General features: G+C 42.3%; 1 protein-coding gene across 5 annotated transcripts in view; it reads right to left on the reverse strand.

The window, feature by feature from the left end:
• Positions 1–20,680, reverse strand: part of kcnn2 (potassium calcium-activated channel subfamily N member 2) — a 32,527-nt gene extending 11,847 nt beyond the window's left edge. For 3 of the 5 annotated variants that reach the window (XM_042059689.1, XM_042059688.1, XM_042059690.1), the window contains exons 1-6: positions 19,574–20,680; positions 19,014–19,109; positions 7,487–7,905; positions 5,272–5,413; positions 4,575–4,685; positions 3,460–3,587 (exon numbers count right to left, since the gene is read on the reverse strand). In XM_042059689.1, coding sequence (XP_041915623.1) covers positions 3,460–3,587; positions 4,575–4,685; positions 5,272–5,413; positions 7,487–7,905; positions 19,014–19,109; positions 19,574–20,335 — 1,658 coding nt within the window. In that variant the 5' untranslated portion in view covers positions 20,336–20,680. Of the gene's footprint in view, positions 1–2,148; positions 2,156–3,455; positions 3,588–4,574; positions 4,686–5,271; positions 5,414–7,486; positions 7,906–19,013; positions 19,110–19,573 lie in introns of all 5 variants that reach the window. The other 2 variants (XM_042059692.1, XM_042059691.1) reach the window with 2 other exon arrangements.
• Positions 20,681–22,812: the final 2,132 nt, after the last annotated feature.

The following is a 22,812-nucleotide window of genomic DNA, read 5'->3' on the forward strand; positions in this document are numbered from 1 at the left end:
ACCCCCCCCCCCCCCCCCCCCCACCTCTACCACTTAGACACAGTGATAGGTCGCCCCTTAAAGATCTTAGGTTAACTGTATCCCTTTTGTGAGGGAGCGATTAAAATACATGTTTGTTTGTTTTTTTTTTTTTTTTTTGGGGGGGGGGGGGGGGGGGTGTATTAACAATATCGTAACACCCCCAATTATCACCACTTTTGTTCAGAAATTCTAGAACAACAATATTTTTTAACACTTCAAAATAACAATTTGCTAAATGAACCTTACATTTTTCAGTAGCCATAGGTGTGTAGATTTGAACAAAATCTGGTTTGGTTCTTAACGGGAGCATTTACTGCCTGAAATATCCAATTTTGTTTACCACGCTCGGAGTTATAGTGCTGGCCTGATGGGTCGCCTATTTACACCATTTCAACGGCACATGAACGGTTAGACCGAGAATTCTTGTCATGAAATTAAAATACCACCAAGCAGTTGTGTACACGCAGCCTTACAACACTGTTCACAGCTCTTCGAGTCACGGTAAAATGTCATTTTTGGTACATAGCTAATTTAGATACACCTATGGTGTGGGTGGTTGCGTTTCTTTAGGAATCTGCCGTCTTGGTTTGTATAGAAATGGATATTAAGTGACACATACACGCAAGACGGCGGAAATACGGGACCGACCGTAATAGGGGGAGTTCCGATAGATTAATAAACTTGTTCTAAACCACAGGGCAGCAGGGAGCTTGGCCCAACAGGCAGACATCAGGGCACTGTCAAAACAAATCACGGACAGACAGAGAGACATAAACAATTACAGAATGCCATAGGGCACCCACAATTCTCGCAAGGGCCTTAATTAAAATTTAAGAAATGTGCCAGAAAAGTTGAAAGAATTCATGTTACTTTTGTTTTAATGCAGGATTTTTTTTTCTGAAGAAGCTCTTTTTCTGAAAAAGTCTTTGTTCTCTTGCTAGCCTTTCATAAAGTTGGACAAGGAGAACTGGCCTCATGAAACCCTTCACAGCTTCCTTTGGGCGGCTTTCTTGGCCTATTCTTCATGTAAGATTCTGTGTAATGTTCCTTCAATAAATAAAAACAAAATTGTATTGGTCCTGACTTCTGGTGAATAAAATCTGGTGTGGATGTTTCAGAAGAGCAGATGTCATTATGAATGTGATTTATAAAGCTTTGTGAAGCCTCTGTGAATTATCCTAAAAACAGTCTGCTAGTCCGTACAGCTACGTCTATTTTTAAATCTGTCAAATCAATCCTGTCAACTGTTCCTCATCCTAGTATGTGAAAATGGAATGCCGCTTTGAATCCTAAGTCAGAAACGAGATCGAAAAAAAAGAGAAAAATAGAGAGACAGACAGACAGAGCAAGACAGCTAGAAGGAAAAACATCTCCAGAGACCGCCAGACCAGACTAAAAAAATAGTCAAAGAAAGAGACAGAGAGTAGGAAAGAGAGAGAGAGAGAGAGAGAGAGTTAGAGGGAAAATGCTTGAAATGTTTTTGAAGAGAGAAAAGGGTGTAAAATTGGCTCATTTCTGCAAATGGGACTGGGAAGAACTTGGTGACTGTCGTGGGGGACTGTGTCTGTGTGTGTTTGTGTGTGTGTGTATGTGTGTGTGTGTGTGTTTATGTGTGTGTGTGTGTGTGTGTGTGTGTGTGTGTGTGTGAGTGAATGTGTGTGTGTGTGTGTGTGTGTGTCGGGAGGGGTCCAGGGGGATATACACAGGACATCCATCATGCCCTCTTTAGCAGCCTGGCAAATGGAAATTATTCAGTAATGCCTTTCACATTCAAAAGCTGTTTTTGCTGCTCTGACACTGCATTTTTTTGTGTTAGATTACGATGGCCGTACAAGGACAGAATGAATTTCTCTGTTTGCGACATGTTGATATTAGTATATATTCATGTCTGATGATTTTTCCATATCTTAAAGACACACTCCAGCAGTGTATTACATCTCTAAATCTCTGTACCTCTAAAGTACACATTCAAGAGTTTTATTCATGAAATCCACTTGTGGCGTAAAAATGGTTTTTCAACGTATCTCTGCACCTACTTCCTCATTTCGGGAATTGGGATCTATCTGACTCCACCCTCTCTCCACACGTTAGCTAGCTTGTCTGCATCTTCATGAAGAATCGCCCAACCCTCACCCTGGGCTGTGATTGGTCTAACATAGAATCCATGCAGAAATCCTTGCCAATGACATTACCGACATGTTAACAAGATTAAAAATGTGATTTTCACCGGAGGGTGTCTTTAAAACATACTAAATGTGACACCCGGCAAACCTAAACTTTAATTTGTGGTTTTTTTTGTGTGTGCAGGCAGGATTGTAAATATTTATGTAACATGTTACTCAAAGTCCGCAATTACCGGGACAAAATGTGGTATACTTGGTTTAGCTTAAGTTTGCAAAATATGGATTTCTATTTCCTATTGTACATTAAACTACACTATAGAATATTTGATGCCAATCAATAATGAATACTACTGAATTTGGTCATACTTGTGAAATAATGGTATATCTACCATAGATTCTGTTAAGCTTAAGTAGGTGGGAGACATTAGGTAATAATGTGCGTGCGTGTGTGTGTGTGTGTGTGTGTTTTCCCTGTGCAACCCTTCTAAACAGCATCGTTACTATTGAGCAGGATCTACCCGAAACTCCTTCCGTCAACATTTTCCCACAAGGCCCAGAGTCAGCAGGACGGCAAGTGTAAATTCCCTGTAATGAGCTTCAGCAGACGGCCTGCTCCAGAGTTACAATGATCTGTCAGTTACGACTACATCAGTCAGTCAAGTCAGTCAGCCAACCACTGCTGACAACACACACACACACACACACACACACACACACACACACACACACACACACACACACACACACACACACACACACACACACACACACACACATACACACACACTGGGGATCAGATGTCTCAGACCTGAGACGCACTCTCAAATCTCACGACTCATTTTCGGGTCAAGGGCTTCTAAATGAACCCAGGTACTCATTTACTGCACAAGCAGAGAAGGGGGAGGGGGGGGGGGGGGGTTGTCACAGTATGCGGGGTCATATTCAACCTCTCCTAACCTGAGCTACAGGTGTCAAACAATTCAGAGCAGTCATACTCACCTCGAGCACTCACCTGAGAAACCGCAGCCATTTTTAAAAAGCCGCCAATTCACACAAGCCATTAAAAGACTACACCTTAACACTCACTGAGGTCACCAGGGTTATCGTATCATCGCAACCCAAAACCAATCATCTGAAGCGACCAGTCATCATCAAGCTCTTGCCCTTTATCTCACACCTCACCATCCAATCAGGGAAGGTTAAGAGCTCAACTCTGGGGGAAGATCTAAAGTGTTAAAGTGCCTATGAATGTCTGGTCCAGGGCTTACAGTAGTGGTGGTGGTGGTGGGGGTGGGGGTGGAAAGAAGCTACCTACTGATGAATGGCTTGGAGAAATTTCCTCTGATGCTTTCTGACTCTGGCGTGATCCATCTTCCTCACCAGCTTGGTGTTTTTGTAGATGAGCCATGTCTCCCTGAGTACATTCGCAGCTGTGTTCTTCACCTGCGGAGAGAACCAAGAGCGGTCAGGTGACTGTTGACCCCCCCGTCCCATCTCACAGATCCTCATCCCATGTGTTTAGGAAAGAGAAACCAAATTTCTGCTTCATGAAGGTGTGATCCAGTTCTGGATAACCCCAAAGCTCGTCTGAAAGTTTGAAGGAAATTGGACCAGTAGTTTTTAAGTTGTATGAATGCACACACCCACACAGACAAGGACCTGTGAGCAGACAGACACACACACATACACACAGGACACCAAAAGCTTAGCGGTGGCACAATTACATTTCAACAAAAAAAAAAGAGACAGAAACTGGGCCAACGAGTTCTCAAAAGGTCACACAGTTTGTTCCTCTCAACAGAACAGCTCAATCTGAAGGCTCAATAAAGACCTCTTTCCTCTTAAAGAGATACAGTTCCTTCACTCTCCCGACAGAACCACCGCACTCCACACCGACGCTGGCTCATTATGTTTCATTCCACAGACGGTGACCTTTCTTTAACTACACCCACCGGTTGTGGTCAGGGTCGGATTAGGTTGCAGACTCATCCCTGGACTGGGCAGTGTGGGTGGATGGTAATGACACAGACTGTTCGGAGAGAGCTTTATGAAAAGAGTTTTAGTGTGTACGTGTGTGTGTGTCCACAGCAGCAGTAACATGCTCAGCAGGACCACATGAGTGCCAGCTGGCAATGGATATAGTCTCCCCAGCTAATATATGAACCACCCTGAGCCTTTGTGCATCGTTTACCACCAAGGCCGCTCTTCATGGGAAGCCTATACTAAGGGCAGAGGTGGCGTTCGAGAGGCACAGTCCGCTCTTTGTTTACCAAAACATTTCGCTCAGGTGAACGAGGATAGCTGGCGAGGGCGTTTTGATTACGTGGGTGTCGTGTACTGTAGAATAATGCTGGAAAGCGCAAAATGAAACATCAATCAAGGAGGTGAAAGCTTGTGGGATTTTCTTTTTTTTTTTTAAGAGAGACTTACTCTTTTTGTCAGCTGGGTGTCCATCATAAAGTTATGTACATGTTTTTCAGCTTTGGTAAGTTCCAGTTTTTTTGCAACCACTGCCACCACCAGAGCAGTGCATCCCGCCCCCTGGGTGGAACATGTCAGAGTTCATAATTAACATCTTCATCTTCTCGGCACAGCTATTTTACCACATATACACAACATCTTGGCTTCTTCTAAACTATGTGTTTCTATGTTATAACTTATGCCCCGAATACCAATGAAATAATGATATAACAACATCTATATCTTTCCTCATAATTATAGTCATTTTTGGTGCAGAATTAAATGAACAATTTAGCTCTTGTGTCATCTTGGAGCAGTTCAACTGAGACTAAGGACCCTAATTTAAATGGTGTAAAAAAAGTGCAAAGTGCAAAGTCAATCAACAAGAAAAGTTCTCCTGCAGCATGTGGGTGCATGACTCATTAATCTTTGCAGTTAAGGTCTTGCCCATGGTGTTAAATTAGGAAATTAATTTTGCCTAGTTATTAATTTAGCTTTAGTTAGACTTAAGACTTAGCACTTTGCCTATCATTAAAATTAGGGCCCTGAATCCAACTTCAACTAATAAAGATCATTGACAAAGGATATAAAAAATCTAAATCACAGTAAATGAATTGCCTAATATTACGTTAACGACAAAACAGATATGATGACATAAAGACCTCACCATAATCCCAGTCAAGAGGCAGACTCCCTTTCCACAGTATGTGTTGGGAACCATATCCCCATAACCGATGGTTAGAAACGTGATTGAGATCAACCACATGGCTCCTAAGAAGTTGCTGGTTACGTCCAAGCTGTCATGGTATCTGATGGGGAGCAGAAAGGCAGGAGGAAAACATGAGTGATGGATTTATGCATTTTAATTGGCCAGTGAGAACCATGTTAGCATTGCGCCTGCCTCTCCACTGCAAGTTTGCATGCCAGAAATGCCTAATGAGTGGACCAATATTTGGACAGCAAGCAAGCAATCCAAGCAATCTGACAGTGTGTGATTGCTCAAAAAACAAACATGACATCCCATATGAATCCCACTTAAAACTTGTGTGTGTAAATATTTGGATGAGACGAGAATGTGTCAAGTGCCCAATAACTTCCCATAATTTATGTTTATCATCATCAAATTAAAGCAAATTAAAGTTTGCGTTCATAGCTATGTGTAGAGGCTGAAAAGGACTGTGTGTTGAAACCTTTTAACTGTTAAAGATCCATTTTGATTATAACACTGTTGAGGATCCACATCAGAGTTATCCGTTTTGATTATAACACAGTTTAACAGATGAGAAGACTTTGAACCTGAATCTGCTTGCTTACACACACTGGTCCCCAAGCACTGACACACATGATTTTGTGCACTGTTTTATCACCTTGAAGTTGTCATTACAAAAATCTATGACTAAATCAATGTCATCATTTTTATAATAATAAAGAAATGTTTGATTGTGAAGTCTAAAAGAACAGATATCAATTGAGTTGCTGATGCAGTGTGTTAATGATTAATTATATGTACTTTTATGGGCTTTTGTCCTGTTTAAATCTGTTCTCTGTCTGAGTCAAAATAACTTCTGAATGGTGATGTGAACTGTGAACAAACAATCAGACTATTTTGCATATAACCACAGTCTATTTCATTCATAGTGTTTGATGTCTATGTGTATATCAGATCACTGAATGGAGATGTTACAATATGCCATGTTTTTATTTCTGTGTCATAGTAATGGTTACTTAAGTTCAATAAATATCAGACTGACATCACCGGTGTCAAGACTTGTCTGAGTTAAAATGAGAGATGATGCCATTTTGATGCAATATTCAAGCTTAGCCCTGTAAATGATGGAAGACTTTGTCAGTAAGGCACCTCTTGCTCCCTGCTCTTGCTGAATTTATCTCTAAGCTTAGCTTCTTTACTTTCTTATTTTGAGGTGCTCAGCCTCAGCTGTTTTCATCTCAAGTGTAAGGAAGATGCCTCTTTTATTTTTAGTGTACGTGCATGCAATCTTGGTTAACTGTTGAATGCACCCAATTTGATTCAAACCATCAGACCAAACGATTGTTTGGCAATTTCTTAAATACATCCTCATCTACCGTGAACTTTATATCGGTGTAATTAACACCAGAGAGTGTGTTAAAAACTTGACCCTGGGTTATAATTCAGCCATGTGAAGATCAAATTTCACATGATAGAAAAAAAATGCCACACGTTAAGTCTGATGTAAATGAACACCAACATGACATGATGCTCTTCGACACGTGTTAGCTTATCATTAGCAAACAGTGGCATGTTGGTGGGAGATGGCAAACACCAGCAGCCCCTCATTCCGCACCTTAACTCAATACCTCTTCCAACTACCAACAACAATTTCATTTTGGCACTCACCATCCCTTTCTGCTTAACTCAACCTCTTCCATCACATCTCCAGAAAAACTTCAAAAATGTAAGTCCCTCCCAGTTACCAAGTTCGCACTCTATAATCATATTTGGGTAAATCTATGCCATTTCGTATTCCCTCTGGTGGCTGCTTTCCACAGTCACTGACACTACCAAATAAAAACCCTCCCAAGTTTCAACTGAACTATGCTCACAACTATTGCCCTCCATCCCAACTTCCACTCCCCCCTCCAACATGCCCCCCCCCCCCCCCCCCCCCCCCCAACTCAGCTATGCTCACCATCCTCCGTTATCACATCCCTATTTCCAACTCTCCATTTAAATCATCGCTTGTAGCACTGTCAGCACCCCACCAACTATTCCTTCATTCCCCCCACACCCTTTCCTCCTCTCCACCCTCACTTTTAACTCTCAACTTCACTCAACTCAACCCGAATGTTTCTCAGAGCACCATTTAGGGCCTTCCACCCCATCGCCCTTCCCCCAGCACCACCTTTCGCAGGCGCGCACTGTCCATGCAGCGATGATCCACAGCGAGATGGTGAAGACAAGCAGCACGGTGCCGGGGCAGATGGTCATGAGCGTCTTCATGACGAAGCGCGTGTTGAAGTTGATCTTGTTGAGCGCGCCGATGCTGCGCGACGAGGCGTCCGTGAACAGCTTGCTGTGCAGCAGCATGACGCGCGCGATCAGGTACAGACGCAGGAACATGGGGATGGACAGGATGATGTCCACGTCGGCGTTGGCCTTGGACGGCGCGTAGGAGAAGGCCAGGCGCGCTGTCCAGGTGAAGGTGTAGTTGCCGGGGATGGGGTGGATGGCGCACACCAGGATCTCCAGACAGATGAAGAAGATGCGCTCGTACGTCATGGCTATCCGCCAGTCATCAGCGGCATTGTCCACCATGAACAACTGAGGGGGACATAATAAAATATGTTAAACCAAAGTTTGTTTTTTGTTGTTCTGCTTTCATTCTTTAAGAGGAATGGTGTTAAATTCATAAGCCATAATACAACCTCTAAATCTAGTTTTACATCCTGACCAAGTATTCATGTACTGTAGCTGTTGTTACCACTTGGTGTATCAAATTCTGTTAGAGTAATTACACAGTAGTTTAAATAGTGGGTGAACATAGCAGGTATGGACAAATGTTTGATTGTTGGACAAATAGTACATGTAGACAAATGTTTGACAAATGTTGATCTTAGAGAAACAACTCTAAAGAGCATTGAACAAAGTTAATGTCTTTGACTTAGTTTTGTTATTACTATGTGTACTTGTGTTGTTGCTCTTTGCTAATCTGTATATTCCACACTACCAAATACAACAGAGACACTGTAGCAAGGCTGTAAAGGCCCTAGAATATCAATATACAAAGACGGCAGAATATCAAGTGAGGCCAAGTGTTTTTGTTTTGTTTTGTCTTTGTAACTTAGAACAGCATAACACTGATGCGGCATTACAATGGGAATTTAATCCTCAAGTTCTGGATGCAAGGTTTGTGTTGATATGCGTGTTGTTTTCGCACTTGTTGTTTAATTTTCATATTTAGGCAGGAGAGAGCCGTACTCTAGAGTAGTGTATTTCACCCCACGGCCTTATCTCTCCTCTCCACGTCTGCACCTACCCCAACCCTGCCCCCACACACGCGCCGCCATGCTGTCATCTCCATCCCCACTGTTTGCCTAACCCATGATGCCTTGCTCTGTGTCTGCTGCAAAAAAAACATATCTATCAGACACTTACTATAGGTCCCTGTGTACTGATAGCCAACAGTCGACAACATCTTCCCCAATATGTCTCCTCTTTTTCTAACAGGTCTTGTTAGTGATTATATGTCTCCTCTCCTCCTTCTTCTTTCATTTTCACCCTCCATTTCCTTTCTTCCTTCTCTCAGTCCTCTTTCCCCCTCCCATCCCTCAACCTTTTCCCCCCATATCTCTCTCTTCTCCTCCCCCTCTCTTCCCCTCTTGCCTCTTTCTGGCTTCATAAATATCCTACCCCTGTGGTAGGCGTGCGTGGAGCTCTTGCCCTGGCGTGCGCTTGTCAAATCAGTCCCCCATCGCTGACACGCGGCTGCCGATATCTCCCCGCGAAGCCACAGTTCTGCCTCCCAGCCCTCTCCATCACCTCAAGGTCCAGCGGCCTGTCACCGTCGCTGGCAGATATTTCACCCAAACGGTGCAGTCAGCACATTTGCCAGGGACTCGCTTTCTCTTTCTCTCTCTACCTCTCATCTCTGTGTTCAGTTCCCTCACTCTTCTTTGTTTTTTTTCATCTCTCTCGCTCTCTCTTTCCCTCTCTCTCTCTCTCTCTCTCTCTCTCTCTCTCTCTCTCTCTATCTTTGCCTCCCCCCTCACATCCCTTTTTTAAAGTCTTTAGCCAACATGACCGAAGGGAATGGATAGGGATGAGATAAGAGGGAGGGAAAAAAGCCAGACTGACAAAAGCCCTGCTTAACAACATTTTCCATGGTCTTTCCACTATGTTGTCTTGCTTTGATAGAGAAAAAGACAGAGAGAGAGAGAGAGAGAGAGAGAGACGCATTCTGCGCCTGTTCAGTGGACCTGTTTATTGCTTTGGTGTTTTTTTGTGCATGTATTATCTTTCAGTTATTGTGTCCTCTCTCTGTGTTGGAGAGCAGCATGGTACAGCGTTAAGTCTGCAATTCAAGTACCCCACACACACACACACACACACACACTTTCCAAGGACCCCTGCCTGGCTGGGCCGCCTGTGCAAGTGGAAGTGGCATGGACAATTAACCAATAAACACGGACAGCCAGAGTCAAAAACCCATCCGATTTCTGCCAGACACCTCACTGTATCTATCAAATGCACACAGATGTTTAAATAATTAAGATGGCTTAATGGCCATAAAGGAAGAAGTGGGAAACTTGGCGGTAAATAAATGAAATCCCAAATTATAAATTGACGCCTTGCCAACTCGGCCCCCTCTCATTCTGTCTGCCTCCGAACTTCTCATTAGAATGGGAAAAAAAGTCTGTTCCATTCCTGGAAGCAAAATGGGATCAATGACCTAGATCATATATTTAGCAATAATACATTAGAAAAGCTTGAATCATTCAAATGGGAATATATTCTCTGCTGTCAAAGCCTTTTAACCAGGCGGCATCTCACCAGAGTCAAGGGCACTCAGAGCATAACTCACACAACAGAGCAGCCTGCAACAACTCACAGCCTGGTTGATTGTGAAAGTGACTAGTTATTGCAAAAGCTATACAGGACACACGCACACACACACACGCACACACACACACACACACACACACACACACACACACACACACACACACACACACACACACACACACACACACACACACACCTTATGTTCAGAACATAAACTTAAAAACTCCTGCTGACAGGCCTATAGGCACAGCAAAAATTAAGGACATGGATACACACAAAAAAAACATGCACAAAGAAATAGAGAGAGAGAGAGAAAGAAAGAGACAGAGAAATACAGAGCGACTAACAAGAATAACAAGAAAGTAAATAATTTACATAACAAAGGCAAAGCAAAATAAAAACGGAAACAAAAAAACACATCTGTAGCCACCGCGACACAGCGACAGCTTGTCCTTGAAAGACAGGGGGGACGAGACATATAGATTTCCAGATCAGGCTAGACAGATAATGCCCAACACTAGACAGATAGATTTCCAGATCATCTACGAGACAGCAGGCTCCTTGAAAGCTCCCTGACATCTGTGAGAGACACGGGCGTAACATTAACCTGCCTGTCTGTTAGTATAGCCTGGCTTGTTCAACTTTCCAAGCCGTTGTAACTTAGACAGGGAAATACAAGCTGTTATTCCACAACAGTGACACATGGTATCTTACTCAAAGCTTAGCAGTAACAAAAAACAACGCCAAAGAGACTGCATGGTCTGCTCAAGGGCCGATAAGACAAGGAGACAGAGAACGCTCACCCTGTCCTACTGAGAGCAATCCTTCTCACAAAAACAGGCACTTAGAGAAAAAAGAAAATAGAAATAATAATAATAATAAAACAAATGTTGCAGCTTAAAAACAAGGTAATTAAACATTTAGAATGGGTTACGTAAGGAAAGCCTACTTGGTGGGTAAAAGCAATTATGTTAATGGACAACCTGCAATACAATACTCAAGAGCTTGTCACCTCTTCTCTCTCACACACACACACACACACACAAACACACACACACACACAAGGAGGCCGAATCGAGATGTTGAGACTGCGGTTATGGAAAAAAGACCATACAAAGGGACACATGGATCAGAAATGGTATATAGGAGACTCTCTGTCAGAGGCTAATGTTGTCTGTTCTGTATTCTTCTTTTCTCGTGTGTGATTTATAGGGTGACACTTGATTGACAGACACACAGACATACAAGGCAACATGAGACACTCTTCTGAGGACGTTATCATGTCCTCAGCTGTGTTCCAATTGTCTTGGCTCCCCTTCGCTGTCGCGGTAGCTTGCGTCGTGTTGGGGGCTGGGGGGTTGGGGATTGGGGAAAGTGGAACAGTTCCAAGCAAGCCAGATGGGACGAAGCTAAAACATCCAAGGGATGATAAAAATTTGAGATGTGTGTCTGTGTGCAGCACAGCCCATTTGTGTGGGAGGGTTCCAATCAATACAGAAAGAGAGTTGGCCTAAATAATAGAGGCAAATAAGTGACCTTATACAACAGGAAAAAGGGTAAAAGGCCTTAATGATCCGTGACCGTGGTTCTGGTGAGAGGTTGGTATATGAGCTCAAGCAGCCAATCAGTGTACACTCTTTCTCTTCTATACTCCTGAAGCAATGTGTTGATTGACAGGAAGTGTTTATATGCTGATAGACAGGAGTTGTTTTGGTCCTAGCTACTAGGCTTATTTCACCATTTACAAAACACCCCCCCCACACACACTACCACCACACACACACACACACACAAACCAAACAGATAGGACCACAAGGAGTAATTCACTGAATTTCACAAAAGAGTGTATTGGATTATTGGATTAGGACTGACATATTGACCCTTTAATGACTGACACCAACCAGAGACTAATCAGTTCAGGGGCCACATTTTGGAGAACCAAAACCGTGAGTCCGCCTGGATGGATGGATGCATCTTGTCTCAGATACATCCTCAGGGTAAACATGTACCCTCTCCTCCCCCAGACCAGTTCTCTGTGTAAGAGTGTCAGGGGCTGATCATCACTCGCGCAGACAACAGCACAGGACAGCGCAAGGCTGCCCCGAGTTTGGGGGATCTGTCTGTCCAGGAGGCGGTGGCCAGCCCAGGGGGTTGGTTACTGGTTTTCGTTTGGGTTTCAATACAACTAATGGAGAGCAGCTCAATATTTAATCTGTGTAATGCGAAGATGGGAAACATATATCTTGTCACTGAGGAAAGAAATCGCTCAATCTCATTAGTAAATTAGGTTGAGAGGTTCAGCGCAATTAGAAATTAATGCAATGGTTTATTTATGCTATCAAAGCGGGCTCCTAAGAGGCCACTTTGCTGAGTAAACGACCCTGACGTGGGTTACGTCTGCTTTCATAGAACATAGAACCAGGAAAAGGAACCTGGTTGGCTCCCACTTATATTTGAGATGCACAGAGATGGTGCAGAATGGATTCACATACTGCAAGTTAAAAAAATGTTTATGTGTTTATGGGGTAAAAAAAGGGTGTGTGTTGGGTTAAGAAGTGTCGTTTTCTGGGCGAGAGGGATCTTTTGCCCAAGGGATAAGATGGAGGTTATCAGCAAGGAGTGGACATGCGAGACTCTCCTGTGTTCTCAGGTGGAGGTGGCTTTTCACCCGAAGCAGACGGAAGAGCATCCCCTGTGGTTCACGATTCAAGTACAACCACACAAGCACACACAAACACACACACACACACACACACACACACACACACACACACACACACACACACACACACACACACACACACACACACAAACACACTGGAAAGTCTATCTCTGCCCTGGGGCGTGTGTGGTACGTGGTTTGTCTAACACTGTGCATGTGTTTGTGCATGTACTGTATGTGTGTGTGAGTGTGTGTGTCTGTATGGTGGAGCATCTCTCAGTCGACAAAGACTTCAGGCTGACAGCTCGTACGACAAAACAATCCCTTATCGAAAGATGATAGATGCTCAGGTGCCTGGGTTTTCTAACCTCCAAATAAAAGAATAACAGCTATCTCTGCTTGTGGATATACGAGTGAAAGGGCAGATAAGTAGGGAAACTGGAAAGAGATATGTGCACAAGGCAAGTCAATCCAGCTATTTCACTAGCACAGAAGAGTTAACAAATCCACACTTAAGGTACCTAATTCTAGTCTTTGTAAGAACTACAATTCCAATCCTGCCTTACAACAAAGAGGTAGATTGTTGTGTCATCTGATTTGCAGCCAAACTGAAACAGCACACACATGACAAATATCAGTTGCTGTTCACACTATGATCACTAGCAGGGAAATGGAATTTACAGCATCACCATGGCAGGTACATGCTCGTTCAACCGTGACACTGCTGCACATCAAAGGCTTGGTGAATTAACAAGGGACAGTTGGCTCTTAACATGGTTCCCTTTGATATTAATGTGCCATCATAATGCTGCATTAGGGGTCACTGGGCTATTTTTAATCAGCGAGATTTATAGGATGGCCACACCGGCATGCCGACAATCAAGCGTCCCCACTTCATTACCGGCACATAAATTTGTATCTTCTCCCAGGCGGGTATCAGCTGGGAGTCATGTTCAGAGCATAAACAATAAGTTTGCTCTCTTGGTGGTGGACCGTGTGCTATGTTACCAGAGGGTTTTGTTTCCAGAGAAAAGAAAAAAAAACTGAATGAATAATAAGAGGCCACATCTCCTCATAGAGGACTGCGAGAAGGAAACAGCAGAAGGAAAAATAAAACGAGAGTAAAAGGTTGCCCGACTTCCGAACAGGGAAAAAAAGATTGTAAATGTAAAATGAACCATGTTGTAACACTATCCAAGAGAAGCACTCCAGTGTTTACCGGTAGATTGGACACGCAGTTGCTGTCGCCCCTTATGCTAATAATTTGTTTTGGGTGTAACATGAGGGGTTGTTGAACCTGTTTTCAGCTTTTCTGCATAAATATAAACCCAACGCCCCCCACAACACACACACACACACCGCCACAACCTCCTCATCGACAGGAGAGCTTGTGAGGGGAAGAGGAGGGCCGACGCGCTAAACAGGAAGCACGCTTTATCAGTTGCATCCAGTTTGTTAAATTAAAGATTTACAAAGGGGGAAAGCGAGAGGCTTGGACCCGGTCTGCAGCACACGTGCCAGCAGTGGTCACACTTTTCAGCAGAGAGGTACTCTGCCAGACAGGGCCATTGACCGGGGAGAGATGAGCACGACACTCCCCGGGTGTGTGTGTGTGTGTGTGTGTGTGTTTATGTGTGTGTGTGTGTGTGTGTGTGTGTTACAAAATATGCCAGCCATCAGCACACATTTAGAGCTAATAGCGGTCACAGTTGTTGACACAGAGCCGCCTCTTTTGTCATCCAGGTTCACTGTTGAGTGGAGCCCATTGTGGACGGGTGTGTGTGGTCCAGAGAGACATGGATGTGGATCACTGATTGAAAGTACATGGAGCTATATGAGTGCATGCAAGTAGGAGCCAAGAAAGTTGAAATAGATTTGAACTGAAAATTGCAAAATAAAACATGGAAAGACAGCGTTTTATTAAAAACGATTTGGAAATGAGAACAGCCATCACATATCTGGACTGGGCATACAGGGTTGAGGTAGGCGTTCTTCTATGTGGATCGACTCTCACTATTTGGACCAGCACTTTCTATGTGGAACATGGGAAAAGTTTTTCTCTGTCTGTGTCTATTACATACATCCTGTTCTGTAGTCAACAACACAGGCATGCAATCTATTTTCCTGAAAGTCAACATCTCAGAGTGTGTGGGTAATATCATCCTCCTTCACTGACATCAATGTAACTCACAGAACTACTGTGTAAAGTAAACTCAGTATCCACCCCACCTGAGTGATATATTGACTTTGGAAAAGTGTAGTCAACTCCACTGATGGAAAATATAAAACAGATTATCTCAAGAGACTGTATGCATATAAATGACTCAAAATATATGGAAAGAAGCAACATCAATGACACCCGACTACATGGGCAGCGGGATCGCGAGTTAAGTTCATTTCCACCTGAGTGCTGAGATGAATTTTAAAGAACTTCGAGGCTTCCCCACTATCTTTGTGTCCTCCTCTATCTGCTATTAGTTTAAGTGAGGGTAAGATAATAATTAAGACCTCATATATCCTTCAATATATACCAATTTGTACAATTACGTTGGCTACTCTTTTTGGCTGGATTCTTCATCTGTAAAATCCAGGTATTTAATGCCAAAATACTTTCCCAAGTCAATATAAAATGCTGGCAATATTTTCAAATGGCTAACGACCTCCTAAAAATCCTTTTGGTTCCTACCCGAACACAGAAAGTTGCTAAGTCGGTAATCGCCTATAGAGGGCCGCTCAGACAATTGCAGAAGTGCCGTTCATCATGTTATGAGGTTAAGTCCCATCAAAATTATTTTGGAAATGTTATGTTAAGGTAAAAAGAACTCTTAAGGGTGCCTTTAAATTGGCAATGATACAAAATTACAATCAAAATATAAAAAAGTCACGTCAGCACAAAAACCCAATTAATTTCAATTTACTGCAAAAAGTACTTTGTCAATGTTCACAGGTCAAACATAAACAAAGATTTATAAATAAAAATGTACCACACTATCCATTGGATGTGTAATGTCAACCAAATAGCTCACAGGTAAAAATGTAATGTAAATGGGTTTCTTTCCCAACAAGAAATTTGGGAGATTCATGCATATATTTTCAGTAGACAGGATGTAAGAAAAGGGGTCAGGGATGGCCAAGGGGGTTCCAGAAAAACAATGGTAAAAAAAAAACATTCTGTGGCAAAAAAGTTGTACTGTAGTTACAATAGTTAAACAAAACCAAATGGGCAAAGATATTTAACTAGATCACATTATGAACTTACAGCACGACAAATGTACATAATCTACTAGTTTAATCACATGGGTCACTACTCCCCAACCCTGCAGTTAAAGAAATAAAAATGTGCCATATCTGTTGTTGACAAAGACTAATTTGTATGTATTTCAGCGTATATTTTATTTGGACTAATGCTTCAACAACTGAGGATTTTAATTAGCTTTTAGTCATCCTATTCCTAAATAGCACACTATACCACTCTGATTTGAAGAAGAGATAAACACAACATAAAAATGTGAAAAACAGCATAAAATCATGAAAAAATTCTAACCAAGAAAAAGTCCTTTTCAAACTAACTGACATCACGTGAAAGTAATCAGATTAGAGACACTCATCTTCAGAGAAGAGGTATGAATTTCATTGTGTTTAATTGTGTGGAAGTACACTATGTGCACTATATTTTTTCCTCCAAAACATAATGCTGCTAAGCTTTTAACACATAACAAGACTTTTAATACATCCGTTTCTGTAATGTAAGTCACACTGGATTTTAAACTGCCTCAAACACAGAGAAAATAGTTTAAACTTCACAACAATGTCTTTATCCCCATTCCACAACATGTAAGTGTTTTGCAAGTCTACACCCAGACCAGTAATGAAAATGACAAGCAGTTCCAAGTCACCCTCTCTACAGTTGACTGTGCAATCAGAGTGGCCACCAGCCCCATAATCTCTAAAGGTCAGCATTGAGAGATAACTAAGACACTTACTTAAATGTCTGGACAGTAATCTTAATCAAATGTTAATATCAGATTACTGCTAACCTCACAATTTCAACCAAACGGCTATCTTATTCTATGTAGATTTAAGCAGCAAAGGCACACATGCAATTCACCATGATTTGGATTTTCACAGTGAAACTAGAAAATGTAATTTCGAGGAAATTACCAGTGCATGAAAATATAAAATACTGTATATTAACATAAAATGCCAAACAAACTTTTATTTGGAAACAGTTGGCAGGAGTCATAGTTGATAACAACTGACAGTTGAAATGGCTGAACAGTTAAATAGTTGAGTAGTTTAAATAGTTAAATTATTTAATAGTGAATTATTGTAGTGAGGACATGTATTTTGAAACAGTTGTGGGCAGAGGAAATAGTAGTCTTAAGAGAGCCAGATGGTATGCTTAAAGCCTGAGACAGAGTATATAGTTTAAAAGTTGAATGTAGATAGTGTAATGGATGTTGATAGACAGAAAGTTGAATGGATGTTGATAGGCAGATTGTTTAATGGATGTTGATGTATAGTTTAATGGGTGGATGAGTGAATGGTTTGAAGAGGATGAATGGATAGAAAGTTGGATGGAATGTGCCTTATATCCTTGTAGAATGGAGAGACAGAGAGAGTTGGCCTAGTTAAGCAGAAAGCAGTTGATACAGGTGCAATCAGTTTAACTGGCCCTTTGATGGGTCCTAGTAGTGAGCAGCTGGAAGTTGATACAGGTGCAAATCAAGTTAATTAGTCTATTGTGATGTCATAGTGCTAATGCAAAGTCTATGAGGAAAATAAGCTTGTTTTTTATTAATATCTCAAAAAGTATAAAGTTTACAAAAGTGAAAAATACATTCCCCACGTGTCCTTTTCAAGACCTATGTTACAAAGTTTGAACGAAGTTTCTACGTTAAACGGTTAAAGCTGAATTAGACGCAGAAATTTGGTGGGAAGAATAAGAAGAAGAAGAAGAAGAAGAAGAAGAAGAAGAAGAAGAAGAAGAAGAAGAAGTAGTAGAAGAAGAAGAAGACTTCGGATAACAGAACAGTGCATTTTCATGCACTGTAATGAGCAATGCAAAAACAAACCTAGTTTCCTTGCAAAGGGTAGTACTAGCCTCGGGGAATGGGGCTCTGGTTAAGAAAATTTGCAAAGGCCCTACAAAATGGTCCGGTGTTGCCCAGTTTTCTCAGTTAAGGAAATGCGGTCTGAACACAAGCACCTTTTCAATTTAGTGATGTATGTCACCACTGTTCAGATGAATGCCATTCAGGAACATTTGTTATCTTAATTAAATGGTACTACAACAGAGACATAACTGCTGAATTGCACTATTACACACACTCTATTTCTCCCCCCCTCTCTCTCGCACTCATTCACACACACACACACACACACACACACACACACACACAGACACACACACACACACACACACACACACACAAGCACACACAGACACGCAAATAATGCAACAATGCTTTGACGCAAGGTCATAAAATTGAGCTTTGTCCAAGTGTTTGGACCATTCTGGCTACGACGACAGTCCAGTAGTCCAGTTCAGCCTCAGAAAAAGGCACGCTACCACAGAAGAATCGCAAGCTCACTGTCCCTGCGCACCACACAAAGCTGCTGAACTAGTCTCAGAGGTAAAGATTGATTTATTTTGCTCTGCTGAATTTTATGTGCACGTTCTTTGAATCTGAGCTATTATGTGGCAATTTTACTGGCAACACACATGCTTTTTGCTGCCTTATAGTGTTGACACACTGTCTATCAGTCTCAAAGTGTGCCTCTGACCAAGAAATGCAACATGGGCAAAAAGATAAATATGACATTATGTAACAAACAAATAGTTACAATATACCAAACAGACATCGCTGCATAAACCTAAATTTACAGGCAAAATGAACTCCATATTAAGTATAGTAAAGTTAGCTTTTGGCATGGGATTCCACATGTCATCACACTAATTAGCTTCCTTCTACATGGATAGGAGCATGCACCTGGGGTAAAACCACTCATCAGCCTCGTGTGAGAGTATTCTTCTCTCTACCTTCTCTTCCCAGTGCAGTGGGTATCATAGTAGCCTACATGCATGCTCCTCGCCCCAAGACCAGAAAGCACAACTTTTTATGTAAGACTGAAAGTTACAAAATAATGGCACACATCAACACTAACCAAAGAGAACAATTGTGAGTTATAATGACTGATTTACCTGGATTTCCCTGGCGTGATATATGATAATCAAACCCAGAAGAATGATGGTTGAAAGGCTGATCAGGCATTTTAGAGCTAATGAATACAAGGACTCCTGAAAGAGAAGAGCACACTTACATACCTTTACAATACAGGTCATTTTTAATTCTTTACTGCTATTTGCATGCAAGGTTTAGTTGAAATAGGTCTAAATCAAAATAAATATACTGTAGGCTACAGTTTGGTACTATGTTCTCATGTCCTAAAAAGTAAATAATAAAGAAACCGTATTGCTTTAAATCAGATAGGCTACATTTATCTTACAGCAACATTTCGTGTGTCATCTGTGGGCTATCATTTTACACGAACACCTGTACAGGTGTGCCTGATGACAGTGGCCATTAGGAGAATCGCTTCCTAAAACAGCTTAAATGTGCCTGACGATGGGCTTAAGGATGACCTTGTTCACAGTGCTTTTATGCACTTCACAAACTTGTGCTTTCCGTCTGCTGTCAACCTAAGCGCTAATGTATTCTGACCTAGATGAGGAGCTGCACAGCTCGGGATTGAGTTACGCACCTTTCCATATGCACCCCACGACAGTTCCGTCTCTATGACCATAACAACGATCCCAAACATCCCAAAGATCAGTGCATAGTCGCTTAACCGTTTTCTCTTTTCAAATAAGGCCCTTCTGTGTCCAAGCTTTTGCCCAATGTTCTGGTTCTTCTTTTTGCCCGATTTGTTGCCACTGTGGCTACATCCACCCCCTCCATCCCCCGATGCGTAAGGCATAAGAGTGGTCGAGTTGTTCTCCGGTTTAGAGGCTAGAGTGTCCGACGCATCCGCAGTGGAGATAGGCTGCAGCGGCTGGGACTCCGAATCAAACTCGTGTACGTTTCTGCGGGACGAGCTCAAGTTGCTCAACGGCCGCATTACGCCGCCGTTGTATCTGCAGCTGCTCATGGCTATTTGCTTATAAGAGTTACTCTCTCTGCGGCTGCTGGCCGGGCTGCCCCGCTGCCGACTGTGGCACTGCTGATGGTGGTGATGATGATGTCTGGATGAACTACCATGACTAGAGGGCGTGAACTCGCAAGCGCTTAACTGACAGCCTTGTCTCAAAGACGATACGGACGGTGTCCTTAAAGTTCCGTGAGGGGTAGGCGACGTCCCGTGAGAAATTAGGCTTTTCCGTGCATCGTAGTTATTGCAGGTGCAACCCCGGTCCTGCTGGCTGATGGAGCGTTCTTGGCGTCCGCAGTAGTGCTGGTACTTACAGTGTTGGAGCTGCTGCTGCTCCGGATAGAAATCGTTCTGCAACTGCAATGGGCTTTCCATATCAGTGCTGCCGTTTAAAGCAGCAGGCGGGCAACACCGAGCATCTAGAGAGGGGGCGTTGTGGTAGGTGCGTGAGGAGAGCGACAGGGTTAAGATAGACCCTTATCGGCTCCTGTAGAATTGAAGCCAGGTATGCGATTGGATGTGCGCTCCAAAACAACTGGCCTGACGTCACCTTAGGCAGGTTGTTACATGTGTTTAAATATTAATTAATCTCCTTAAAATTACCAGTTAAAAATCAATCGTCATCAGCGCTGCACTTTTGAATTAACTAGTGAAAATACCTGGGGAAAACTACAGCTAGCCCACGTTGTCAACTGTGATGCTGTGTGAACTAATTCCTGGAAGTATGGCACTTGAATGGTTCCATTCATATTTTTTACGTAAATGGAGGACGGGTGCATCATGCAAATAATAACGTTTTTTGTAGCAAAGTAACCTTGATTATTTGTGTGCTCTGGTCGACCATCGAAAAAGAGAGCCTTTAAAAGACACATCTTCCCCCATTTTACGAAGGTTACTGAAACCATTTAGGCCTATGGAATATAATTTTTACCACATTCTTGCATGCTGCTAAACGCTGGCTGTGTAAATAGTTAAATCTCTGTCCTTAATTGTTTATTGTAGATTATTTCAATAGGGTTGTAGTAGCCTAGACTAGTCTTCACATTTGGGAAAGCGAACTTCGACTAGATAATCAAGAAATTACACAATAACGACGACTTTGACTCCACTAGTTAAAACAGACGCGGTAGTCTTTATCTGATAAGGCTCCACTAACTCTTGTAGGTGATAGCGCGTCCACATCCTCCTTCCGGCGAAATTCTGAATTTGAATGAGTGTCTCCAGCTACTTTGTCTTCAACAATAAAGGTATATTTAGGAGGTTGATATTAGCATAGACAGACGGTCTGTGTATCCTACAGACTGTGCTGGAGGCAGTGCGCCGCCGCCGCCGCAGCAGCTACCGCAGTCGCAGCGCGTCACCGCGGGACATGAATGAGAAACGCGCCGCGTCAGCACCATCGGAAAATCCTTTGTTACGCCATGACTCATGCCAATTTGCTTCCTCAGAAGGATCAAGGACAAATCTTGTAGCAGCCCTCTTAACAGCTATAGTAAATCAAAATGGACACTTGGACACACCGCGCACCACTGTGCAACACACCACTCTCTCCACCTTCCTCCCTCATCCCATTAGAAGAGAGCGCGAACCTCACCACTGAGCAGAGAAAGCTAGATTTTCACCAGTTTCACTGTCGCAAAGATACGCGTTAACTTAAAAACCAGAGCTTGGTTTAGCACCTACATTGGACGAAATCTTGGAATGTATTAAAGTCGCTAGTGGTGGTGTATTTTGGTTTGGGTAGGCCTAACAGATGTACCCAGATGAATCTTTAACACACATGTGCGCTCTAATTAGCAAAGTGCATTACTGTGAAGGATGAGTGACAAGTCTAACACACAGTGAATTACAGTAAATTAAAGCAGAGAGAACCATTTTACTTTGCCGAACTTAATAAAGTAAGTGGTTAAAATAAATTACTTTTGTCTATTTATATTTAGGCTAAACAATGGTCAAATTTAAAAAAATTTAAAAAATGGTCAAAATTGCCAATATTTTCTTTCTGTCTTTTTTTCTTTTTATAAATCAGCTGGAGACTTGTTTCACTCCACACACTCTTCCAAATCCTTGTAGATGTTTGTGGCAGTTAGCACTGTTTGTGTTGTTTCATTTGACACTTTACATTTAATACCAATTAGCATGTAATCAATGGGCTAAAATTGACTCCTGGATCTCACCCAGTTGCTCTAGGTTGTGGATGAAACATGTTTGCTGTGAAGCCAGGTTTCTTCAAGAAAATCGATACTGATGCATGGATAATGGATTTTTAGCATTTGTCACCACTGAATATGCATAGCCAGCAGTGTATGCACTGTGCTGGTATAATTTCACAGACATCAGCTGCATTTGATCTGATGGATGAAGCATCAGACAGAACTTTGCGTGGCACAATATGAGAGAGGACACCCCACTCTGGCTCCCATGAGAATTATGTTACTTATGGTACTATCTGACATTAATTCTTCAATGCTTTGACATTGAATACATGTTGTCTTATTTTGTTATGTATTTTTAATTTTTTATTTAATCATGGCGCTCGCATTAAGACAGGGCCTCTATTCCAAGTGAGCCCTTCCAAGTAAAAGGCAGAGCCAAGTTTAAAACCACACCGCATAAACATAGAACGGATAAAAACAGGGCTCTTTGGTTCTGTCTCGTCTGAAGATTGGTGTACATCTCAGTTTCTCTTGTATGTTATTTCCAGCCCTTTGTGCTTGTAACAGACTGGAATTTGCTGCAATCCTCCGTGGTTGTTATTAATGGACTAAAGGAGTTATGTGGCCCTGCTGGAAGTAATATATTGACTCATTGAGTTACTGGAGTGCGATAAAGCAAGCCTGAACCCAATCATC

The sequence above is a fragment of the Alosa sapidissima genome, chromosome 13 (genome assembly GCF_018492685.1).
Source record: "Alosa sapidissima isolate fAloSap1 chromosome 13, fAloSap1.pri, whole genome shotgun sequence".
Lineage (NCBI taxonomy): Eukaryota > Metazoa > Chordata > Actinopteri > Clupeiformes > Clupeidae > Alosa > Alosa sapidissima.